General features: G+C 35.5%; 2 protein-coding genes across 3 annotated transcripts in view; one reads left to right on the plus strand and one right to left on the minus strand.

Moving 5' to 3' along the window:
- Window positions 1-9: 9 nt before the first annotated feature.
- ND-23 (NADH dehydrogenase (ubiquinone) 23 kDa subunit) lies at window positions 10-7,082 on the minus strand. The gene is made up of 6 exons (XM_071687381.1): window positions 6,928-7,082; window positions 5,383-5,541; window positions 3,836-3,917; window positions 2,634-2,724; window positions 2,307-2,435; window positions 10-598 (listed from the first exon to the last, which is right to left on the minus strand). The coding sequence occupies exons 1-6, from the start codon at window positions 6,962-6,964 to the stop codon at window positions 467-469; spliced, it is 630 nt and encodes a 209-aa protein (XP_071543482.1). The 5' UTR covers window positions 6,965-7,082; the 3' UTR covers window positions 10-466.
- A 536-nt stretch (window positions 7,083-7,618) lies between these two features.
- The window catches only part of LOC139762465 (coiled-coil domain-containing protein 130 homolog), a 143,352-nt gene continuing 138,701 nt past the window's right edge, over window positions 7,619-12,269 (plus strand). The window contains exon 1 of one of the 2 annotated variants that reach the window (XM_071687377.1): window positions 7,619-8,254. The gene's annotated coding sequence lies outside the window, so the exon portion shown is untranslated. The remainder of the gene's footprint in view (window positions 8,255-12,269) is intronic. The other variant, XM_071687374.1, reaches the window with a different exon arrangement.

Here is a 12,269-nt window from a genome sequence, read left to right on the forward strand (position 1 = left end):
AAACTACACTGTATTATCATTTGTATTTACAATAAATAATTATACATCTTGAATATAAGAAACATACACAGTAGTTATTTCGACAATGCTAGAAAGTGCCAACAACAATCACTCTTAATTAGTGAAGAGCTGAAATGGCAATTTATATTTCCACTGGATCATATATACTGTATCTGAAAAAAATTATCAAATCAAAAAAAATTAAGTTCTCGAAAGTTTTTTTCATAATGAATTTTTGTCCAATAAACCTGTACATTTCAAAGGATATCTCACCAACCTCCACTTCCTCTCTAGATTTATACATCTCTACCTCCACCCTTTATGTAGTTGGTATACATTAATTCTTAGCAAGTGAGGTTGTATCTATCTATTTATATCTCTGATGCCAGTAACTAATACAATATTCATTATTAATTATTAAATATGTTCCTTGAAAATGACAAGATTAATGAAAATAATATCAAAGTTATCGGTACAAGTGATCAGCTTGGATGTTTGCAGCTATTTCTGGTTCCCATTTGTCACCATTGCTTAGCAACTTCTCCTTGTTGTACAACAATTCCTCGTGGGTTTCAGTGGAGAATTCAAAATTTGGACCCTGAAAGTAAACAAACATACGAAACATCTGATTATAATGAGCAAATGAATTAGGTATACAGGTGCATTATCAACGATCCAGACAGCTTGGAACCTGGTACAGTTGGATTCTTTCCTTCTCTGGATTTCCAAGTATATTCAAAAAGTCTATCTGCTGTGCATTGAGCATGTCTGGTCCATGTTATCACATAGTACGATAGCATAATTCTCATGCTTTCTCAAGCTAGGTATCTTCAATAATGTCACAATGCTTGTAAGCTTAACAGGAATAAAAATCATTAGCAAAATTTTCTGAATTTCTTAAGTCCAGATTTCCAGTGTCTGGACTTTTAATGTACTGTACTAATAAGCATTATTCTATTTCTAATGTACTATACTAATAAGTGTTATTCTGAGTTAGGTGGGAAAGCCTGACCATTTTAGATACCCAGTGGAAGGATATCAACCCAGTAAGACTTCCTCACACATAAGTAATTTGATAAACTTTTCATCACAATGCCATTAAAATAAGCCACACACAACGTAGGTTTTTATGCCTTAGAAACAAAAATATATCTAGACACTTCACAATAACTTATCATTTGTTGCTATTTTTTTTATGAATCAATCGCCATAATTTCATGAATAAACATGAAGAGATCAAGAAGAAAAAGCTATTCCACAATGAGAAGTTCTCTCTTACATACTAAGCTAATTAGCTAAGGAAGAAATTGCCATTTCTCACACAAATTTTCAAAACAAAATACTTGGTCAACACATTCTTAAAACTCTCCAAAAGCCATACTGCTCGTCCCTAATTAGTTACTTTGGGCATGCCAACACCCACTTGATCACCACTCTTACTAGTTTTTATATTAAATAGACTTCTACCTCTTTAATCCCATCATCCAACTTTTGTTACCCTTTCCTTTATGTCACTACATGCATTCTGCTAGTTCTCAGGCGCCTCACCTTGGGCCATACAAACATGGGCAAGCTTGACAAACCAATTAACACTTGTCAATCCCTTTCTCAAACTCGACTACAATCACCCTAATTCCTGCAGCTTCACCAAAATCTTGTACAAGACTTTCACAGTCTCTTCTTTCACCTAAACATTTGGTAGGGCTCTTTTACTCCACATGCTACCTTATCCTAAACACACCCCCATCTGCTACCCCATTGTCTAACATATTCAATGTTCCTTCAAAATATTTTTTTCTTTTCCACCTCTTCTTTGCTTGTTACTGCTTTCCTACCTGCTCTCCTTACTGTTGCTCAAATGCGTTTTCTTGGTTCCTAACACAATTCATCTCCTTCCAATATATCATCATATTCTCCCTGAAGTTCATCAATATTTACTCACCCTGTCTCTCATTTGTCCTCTTTTTCAGCTTGTGTACCTCTTTTTTGACCTCCTGCTGCTTCCTCTTGCACAGTTTCCAATCATTCACACTGCCACATCACCCAACTCTTGCATTCAGATACCCTAACACCAACATGCAACAATAAATCTGAAATATTAGGTTTGAGTTCCAAGCCTCATACTCAGGTATGTTAACTGCATCTATTGAAACACTTTTCAGGTAAAGCAAAACCAAAGACTGAATAAATGAATACAATATTTGCAAGGTGTGATTCATAAATATCAGATCAATATGTTGTAAGATGATAATTAGAATTCCTTCATAGTATTTCAGAAACACGATACCAGTATTATTTCATCTTACCTCTACAATAGCATCGACTGGACAAGCCTCCTGACAAAAGCCACAGTAGATACACTTCGTCATATCAATATCATATCTTGTTGTACGTCTGGCACCATCAGCACGTTCTTCGGCTTCAATAGTTATAGCCTACAAAAAAAAACTTTCTCAATAATGCCTCCATACGTAGCTTATTCAGTCTGCTGGCACACAACTACATTATTACGACAATTCTGGAATTTCACAATTTTGAAGAATATACATACTTCATCCTATAGATGAAATATGCTTTCAGTCTCCTCAAATAAATGCGAGTCCATATATCCCTGTTTAAGGTTGCACACTCACCTGAGCTGGACAGATGGCTTCACATAATTTGCACGCTATACAGCGCTCTTCACCAGATGGGTAGCGACGTAAGGCATGCTCTCCCCGAAACCTGATGGATACAAAAAAAAATATCAATTTTAAACTTCTGTTGTAATGCAATACTTTATCTAAAAAAGGTTACAACCTAAAAATAATTTATGAATATCCAATAAAATGCTTTCCAAAGTCAGTCAGCCACATATCTAAGAGGCAAGTGGAAAATCTACATCAAAGGAGTTAGGCATACCCACCCTTTCTTTCAGCCTATGGGATTATGGAAGCATATAATGGTTCTTTAAATATACCCCCACAACAAGGTGCATGTTGCCTCAGGTGAAGGCAAAATGCCTGCAACTTGAATTAATCCATAGTCATTTTTTGTCCCTATCTCGTAAGTGATATTTTAAAATTCATTCTTGTACCAATTATTTCATCAAAAAGCTGTCCTTTTAATATTTTTCTCCCAATTTAATTATACAATTTGTCTTGCATGCATAATGGTCTTTCAAAACTTTTACCACAACATGAGGACACAGATGGCTGAACCAGGACAGACGAAGAGGCAAGGATAAACATTGGAACGGTCAGTGGGGCATGGCTGTGCAGTCTGGTTTTTGTGAATTGTACTTGAGAGCTACATATCTGACATGCATCAGTGAGGCCATTCTTTGTGTATTCTAAATGATATCTTAACAAAGCAGGAAAGGCAATATGCATGAAAAAAGAGGTAACCTAAAACCTAATCAGTTAATTGCACAACAGATACCTACACTGTTAAGCTTATATTATTGTACTGTTCTTGAATTATCATGCTAACAAGAATGTCCACAGATGGACACCTACAAATGAGGACACAAAATGGTGATGATATTATATCCTTTATACACCATGTGTAGTGCCCAAGCACAAAAACTAAACAATTTTAATAACATGACGTATCCTAGGTTTACCATTCCTTAACTTTGGTTACTCGGTCCAATATTCCTTCTCATGCATGCTCAACTTTATGAAATTTGCAACTACTGATAATAACCTCTTTCAATGCTACCTACATATTCTTAATACATTCTGTAGTCTATCTCTATCCATTTCATATGCTTCCTTTACATCATAGACTAGTAATCGTTTATCCCTTTCATTCATTTCTGAAACAACTTTTGGCCGAAAGTCTTCCAACAAACCTTGGGCTAAGAGGTCCCTTTTCAAAGGGATAGTTGATGGTTGCTGGCTCCTTAAATATATGACCCAGAGTTACAGCAGCACCTGTAAAATAAGCCAGTATATATCTTTATTAGCTTAAAGATTACACAGCATTTCTTCTTAATAACACAAGTTAAGCTTAAGTGAAAAATATGCTGGAAGTCTTGAAAGTTTCACATAAGAGACAACATGCAGTGTTGATAGAGATGCTTTGTCAAATAAATGGTGTGTGAGTAAAGCTATTGGAAATGGTGAGTTTTTATGAAGATAGTAAGGCATGTGTTTGAGTAGGAATAGAGGGTGATGGTGGCTCTGTAGCTGGGATGTGTGATGTCACCATGGTTGTTTAAACTGTTTAGGGAAGGGGTGGCATGGAAGATGAATGAGAGAAGCAAATCTGCCATATGTCAGGTGGGGAGGCCTGAGAGACATGTAGGTTGCTGTTTGCTAATGACATAACTCTGGGGCAGATTCAAGTGAGAATACATAAGACAGTTTTAGAGTTTGGATGAGTGAGTAAAAGAAAGGGAGCCAATAATTTCATGTGAATAAAAGTAAGGTATTAAGTTTAGCAGCGGCAAGATGTAGGTTTGTTGGAGTGCAAGTCTGAATGGAGAAAACTTGAAAGTATAGATTTAATGACACAACACAAGGCAAGTCAGCAACTGTGTGAAACTGCTCATTCATGGCACTACATATGGAAGCATGGTAGGTGTTTCAAGGTCTCTTGAATATTGAGATAACTTATAGTCCGTGAAACAATTTTTGAAAGGTATAGGATAAATATGGTTCTCACAGAAAAGGGAAAAATAATTTGTTGAGATGCTGGATAATGTACAACCAAATTTTTTACCAAAAGCTTTAAACCTTTTTAATTCCAAAAGCTCTGAGAACATCAGCATATGCAAATGCCATATTGATTTTTCTTTGTTTTTCATATACACTGAGAAGGATAATGCAATTGTAAACTGAAGAATACACATCTTCTCATTAGGATAAGCCTTTCTTAACTTTTTTGAATTATAACTAGTTTTTCACATATCTTTTTCATACTACTCATTGAAAAATAAATGAACTGATGTGATCCTAATCAAATACCACAGATTAAAATTTTCACTGGGGGAGGAGAACACATTTGATAACAAAAGAAAAACTTAAATGGAGTGATAAGCATGCGTAATGTTGGGTTTATCCTTAATCTACTCAGTGAAGCATTAATAAGAGCAATTTGAAAATCATACATTGGCTATCTTTCTGACGAAGTGAGAAATCACTTACTCGAAATAAGTTAATGCACTTTTCTATCTATTGTCTGGAATTACCTAACTTAAAAATGCAATAATGCATCCTATGCCTGTTGGTGAATACTGAGTAAAGTACATGAAAACATTAATGTGAATTCTTAACTTACTCATTACAAAACAAAATGGTTCCTGCTACCGGGTAACAACGTAAAGAGGTGACAAAGTCTACGCAAATATCACATCTACTCTAAACTGAAATAATGTCACATACAAATAAATCTGACCTCTCATCAGTTCTGACCAAAACACAGAGGCAGCTGCACGGTCGGTGATGTCCTTCCACTCCATACTGGGCTCTTCTGGGGACACATATTTGTAGCAAAAACGTGCTTGTGTTCCAGCAGTACTTTGTAAGCATAACTTCAGTAACGATGTACTTGTGACTGCAAAACAATTACCTCGTTATAAAAAAAAACATTTTTTTCATACCTTATCACCACTTCCTGCAAGTTAGCACCATGAACAGACGAAGAAAGGCCGCAGTCATTCACATCCATTCTCTAGCTCTTGAACTTCCACTGTAAGTTTGAGCTTTATGTCAATGGACAGAACCAAGGAATGTGAACGTCCTTGGTAGACCATGGAAAGGTCCATGTGGCCTGGCTGTGGATGGGGAGCTGTGGTTTCAGTGCATTACACATGACAGTAGATAATGGATAAGAGCGGATGTGGCCTTCCTTCATCAGTTCCCAGCACTACCTCCCTAATGGGGGACATGGTGAGCAAGTATGAAAAAAAGTTTGCATTTGTGTGCATTACACAAATACAAACTTATTTCATAATTCACAGGAAGTTTCATCAAAATAAATTACACTTTTCTTTCACATGTCCATACACAATAGGTATTTCAATAACAAACCCAAATCCCTAAAAATTCACATCTACAGCATTAGCAACATTGTTTTAAACAAAACAATTGCAGACATGAGCACGACAATGATACGGAGAAACGAAATAACAGACAATCACATCAATACCTTTCATTTGTCATACTGTATATAACCCCAAGACACACTTTACAACTTTTATACTAACCCAATAGTTTCCCTGGTTATCACAACCCGTGCCACTACTGTCGCATATTAATCAATGCAAAATAAAAAAAATTCTAAGTGACTGAATTGGTATCTTTAAACTTCACATAATTAATTGCTGGCAGCAACAAAATCCAACTCTACCACTGAACATAAATATGAAACCATAATCAAATATTCCTTAAACATAAATATGGAAACTATTAGCTGCTATGGGAAGTCTGGTGAAATTTTCATGGCTTTCAGTTAAATTCAAGATGCGTTTCACCTATTCTTAAATTATTGAATCCTACATTTCAAATATCTTTTCTAGCCTTCCTACTATCATTATCATTTAAAAATAATTATCAAAATGATAATCTGAAGCTATCATTTAGTCCCCCACATAGTTATGTGATGGCCTTAAACTCGAATAACACTATCTATTAAACCTGAAATCATTCCCAAGTCAATATAACAGCCTATCTAACTTTCTCCCAATAAATCTCTAGATTCAAATATATGAGAAATCCATTTACATAAACATCCTAGAAACGTAAAATAAGAGGGCCCATGTATTGAATTTAGATATACCCACATATGGGTCCTACGTAACAACTATTGCGTAGCCTGACTCATCAGTCATTTATATAACCTTCTTTAAAGTGCTAATGAAAATCATATGAACCACTATATATGTTCCTAAAGTGAACAACAAAATCTATGAAGGAGATGGGTTAACATGCGCAAAAATACCTTGTCTTCCCTGAGAACACAGCCGGATAGCAGCCATGTTTACGAAATCTGCAGAATGATAGAAGGAAGTGGAAGCTGGAAGACCAACCACAGAAACTATTGTGATGATAGTAATAAAGAAATTTGCCGGTTATATATTTAGAAATTAGTTTTACTTTCACCACGAAGATGTCGTATTAATTCTAATTTGCGCCCTCTATTTCTGTCATTTACTTGTTCTGCAGTTAATTGTCTGCTTGTACAAATGAGTTTTCGTTATAAATATGTCTTAGCAGATGCCCACTTTTGTTTTCGATAATTTTACATCATTTCATGGCATTGCTGTTCATTTGATACATGAGAGTGCAATGCAGTGAAATTCTTATGCCACTTGTTGGTGTCAAGCTCTGGGTTATAGAAAAGTGACAGTTTGAATCATACAACCTAGAAGAACTTCAATGAACTGAAAAACCCAAAACGCAGTGAATCTTAATATATCTATTGATCCAATTAAATACTACATCACTAATTGATCTATATCGTAATTGAGATATACAGTATTCAGTAACCTGATTCATTAATAACAATTTACGTATTTCTTACAATCATACGGCTGTAAATTGAATCTATTTTGGATGAAATCATTTATCATACTTCACACAAGACATACATCCACCTAAGAGCTTACTACACTATTGTGTAGTTACACATGGCCTTACGTGTGCCACTAATGGTACTTCAAGCACACACACACCCGGGAATGTGTGGTTATGACAAGAATCTATGGAGGACTTCGCGAACTTACTCCAATGTGTCCAGATAAGGGCAATAACGAGCAAAGCAAAATGTGTGTAGTGTATAATGTGACTATGAAGTGAGGACCAGGATTTTTGCTGTACATTATTAAGTAAGATTAAGTGAGAGCTGAAAAAAAAAATGGAAGTCTCTATGACAGGCCTTGGAGGACTTTGCGAACTTACTCCAATGTGTCCAGATAAGGGCAATAACGAGCAAAGCAAAATGTATGTAGTGTATAATGTGACTATGAAGTGAGGACCAGGATTTTTGCTGTACATTATTAAGTAAGATTAAGTGAGAGCTGAAAAAAAAAATGGAAGTCTCTATGACAGGCCTTGGAGGACTTTGTACATTATTAAGTAAGATTAAGTGAGAGCTGAAAAAAAAAAAATGAAAGTCTCTATGACAGGACCTTGGACCTCGGGTCAGCGATCCCCTATGCCTCCCAGTGATACCCAGCCAGAATTCACTTACCATCTTCGTAGTTCTCCTCCAGATCCTGCCACATACATCTTTGAGCTTCTTCAGGAGGGATGACCAGACTTGAGAGGTATGATTGTTTTGGCCAAACACATAAATATCTCATAGAACATTTCCTTATCCATTAACAACAGCAAAATGGGCTTCTTAGTGTTCTTCAGCAGACAGTGGTCTTACATTCCCCTCCTTGACTCAGTTGCTGTATATTCTTTTTCATATATATATATATATATATATATATATATATACATATATATATATATATATATATATATATATATATATATATATATATATACATATATGTTCCGGGAATTCGATCCACAAACTTTCTCCACCTCACACATGATATTTGACTATACAACTCACACAGTTTTTTCTTAATTTACAAATTTTGTTTTATCCATAGGGAAAGGTAAGCCTCTTGAGTAATGCCTTATAAAAATCTAGCTTTACTATTTCTTTAGTTGGCACTTTTGGGTTCCAGATGTTAAATACAACGGGAGAATATTATAGTAAGTTTGTTAGATGAGATCTTTGGTTGCAGAAGCCATGTTAATTGTCAGATATTATTTCATGAATTAGAAATTTTATAATGTGGTTAATTCATCAGGATATAAGTGTCATTGGTGAACAGAATAATGAAGGCTATTGGTATAAGTATGGATACGAAAAAAGGAACAAAGGACAAAAGTTCTCCCAACCCTGACCCATGCAGCTGAAACAGACATCGAATGAGTCAGAGGTCAAGGATCCAGAATGGCAAAAAAAAAAAAAAAAAAAGCTGTTTGAAAGGAGCATGTGGTATGATTGTATGGAATGAAGAAAGAAATGAGGGGGGTGTACAAGAAAATGACTGGGTGAAACATAATAGTTTGAGATGGTTAGGTCATGTGGAAAGAATGCAAGATTGGAATTGGCATTAGAGATAAAGATAGATAGCATGTATTAGTGAGAGTGAAGGGTGGGTGGGCAGTTATCTCTAGATGGATTTTGTGAAGGTTTCATGACTTTCCTAGTTAGGGTTGAGGTTGGATTGTGCCTGATTTTTGAGTAGAGTCTCATGAGTATGTCTGTGTGTTCTTTGGGAAAGGAAATGTCATTGGAATGGGTCAGAAGTGCTTCATGAGAGGGGGCTGGATTGATGTGGTATGTGTGGATCTTCTTTAGTATGTGGCAGAGTTGGTTGTTGTGGGTATTGTTGTTTAGTTTACTGCGGAAGGAATTACAGTTTTCAGTCTGCCTTTCAGCCATAAGGTAGTGATAGTGTTACTTAGAGTCTGGATTTTTTCTCTGATTTCTGTTGATAGTTTGTGGTTTTGTCTGTTTTTTTTTTTTTTTGCTTTATGAGGTGTGTAATTTGTGGGGAGAAGTTTGGCTATTTCTCTTTATGGCTTGGTTGATTTTGATGCAGTGTGAGACTGCATGATGTAAGGAAATTACCTATTTTGAAGTTTTGGAGATTTCTTTCCATGTATTGAATGAAGGCTGGCCAGTCTGTCTGTGATTTGGGGATGTTTAATAGTTTTCCATGATTTACATTGAAAAAGTACTATATGTGTAATTCAAAGACACACATCAGAAAGATAGAATATTTATTGCAAAGAGCTTCAAAATAAGAAATATCTAGAACAGATAACACACAATAACAAGGAAATTGTACAATCGTGAGATGAGAGCATGTAGTAGATATGTACACAACAAGCAAAATGAGTGTATACATTATTTTCGAGCATACACAACCACCTGATCACACATGTTCATATACCGTTGCACCATTTCCAGAATACACTGTAAACCTGAAAACCAAGATGTTAGCCCAAAGACAATTTAAATGTGTCCATTCCAGCAGTGGTTATATCAAATTGTTAATGAAACTGGCAGTAGGTGCAACTACTACAGAGCATGTGCAAATCATAACATATATTGACAAATGGTGGACACATCTTAACACAGGTGTACATATCTCAACACTGGTGTACATGTCTCAACATTAATATCTATATCAAATGTCAGAGGCAAGCATGAACCACTCAGCGGGGTCAGTAGATTACAAAAGTCAATTACAACAATAATAAACTTCATTAATTCATAACATCGAAAGACTGAGAAGAGAGGAGAGGAAGTACTGATCTTCCATGGGTGAAGTACTCTTGTACCCCTCACCTAGTAATGTGACTCTACAGATCACTATTTAGATACCAATACCCTAATTTGTAGCCGAATTAGCCTGAAAATCTGTATGCAACTCAATTTGAAACATTCAGGAATTTAATGCCAAGCAATATTTTGGTTATCCAAATCATGTGATATCTCATTTCTACCTTTTATATTCACCCACAGGCTCATGTTTTTTTTATTGACAATATTATCATGCTTTACCATGCACTTATGAACAAGTGTTATGTCATAAAGCTGCTGAGAGAATTTCTCATTAAAAGATATGAAATTTTTTACGTCAGCATGAGCTGTTTTTTTAACAATTCAAAGGTAAGGCTTGCTCCATACTTTTCAATTAAAGATTTGTCTTTTTAATCTTCTGAACTTTTTTAATCTGCTGAATAGCTTTCACTTCTTAGTTTCAGGTTTTACTTTTTCTGCCATTTGTAAATCTTACCAAAATCATACTTGGTGCTTGTTCCACTCATCATGATACAGATGGAATCTTCTCTTTAATTATACACTTTTTTCTTCAGTATCATGCTGAATGAAAAATTTTAGACTGATAAGGCTGTTGTCATATGAACAACGTACTTCACAGACAAAAGTGCACACTTGATATATGACCAGCTTTGCATATGAATACTTCTAGTATAATACACAATGTCGCATATGTCTCTTACTCTGTATATAATGTATATTATTCACTAAACTCATTGGAAGGTGGTGTACTCATGTACTCCTGTGGCATTGCTGTCACCAACACACAAATGCTATAGGTGGCCCAACAGTATTGCCTGAAACATTTGTAGAAGACTCTACATGAGCCTTACAAGCACATAAATGAAGCAGTTTATTGGTTGCACTATAAGAAACATGTGCATGTATGGAAAGAATAAATTAATGTGTTAATAAATTGAACAACTTGTACACTGCACAGAAACATATATAAGTAGGAGACAAGAAACTTACAATGACATAAAGCAATGTGTTTAGGATACAAATGAGTTTAAAATATATAGAGCCATAGTGTGATTGTTTGTGGCCATGTGAAAGTAGAGAGGCCACAGGATGACTGTATAAGGCTATTATGTAAATGTGTGGCCCTAGTGTACACTAACATGTTTAAGACCAGAGTGTGAATGTAAGAAGTTGCAATATTCATGTGTGACCATTGGGTGAATATGGTATTACCAATTTGTAAATATGGGAAGGTACCATTGCACTCATAGGGCACTCGCTACTTATCCTTGCATTTTTACATACACATTTGAATTTTTTCAATCCTATTAGCATTTACTTCCTCTTCTTTATTTTGTCCCACTCTCCATGATCATGTTGCCCATGTAGCTGAAGAAATATCACCTCATATATCTCTGAATATTATTCCTGCCTAATTTCCAATCATGCCCCTTTTATTTTGCTTTGTTTTATGGGTTAAAGAGTAAGCAGATTGAGCACTTTCCTTTTCTTTTCATAGCTCATTCCCTTCAGGATTGACATCAGTCTTGTTGCAATCCTATGAACTTTTTCAGCAGTTTTCTGTGCCTCCTCGGATGAGCATGGTGTAGTGTGAATAAGTGGAGTCACTGTGTGAACATGTGAAGCCATAATGTAAATGTGTGGGTTAAACTGTGAACATGTAGAACAGTACACCAGTATGAATGTGTGGAGCTGCAGTGTAAATCTACTGGGTTCTAAGTTAATGTATGGGGCTATAGTGAGATTATCTAAAGCAGTAGTGCAAATGTATGGGATCTCAGTCTGAATGTGGGGTCACGGTGTAAAAGTGTAAGGCACTACTGAAGCATGAAAATGTGTGTTAGTGTTGTGAATCTGAACATAATGAAAAATTTGAATGAGACTAAGGAAGTCATAACAAGAAATTGTATTTTTCAAGAGAACTTTTAGTTTCTGATATGTAT

This window comes from Panulirus ornatus, chromosome 43 (assembly GCF_036320965.1).
Source record: "Panulirus ornatus isolate Po-2019 chromosome 43, ASM3632096v1, whole genome shotgun sequence".
Lineage (NCBI taxonomy): Eukaryota > Metazoa > Arthropoda > Malacostraca > Decapoda > Palinuridae > Panulirus > Panulirus ornatus.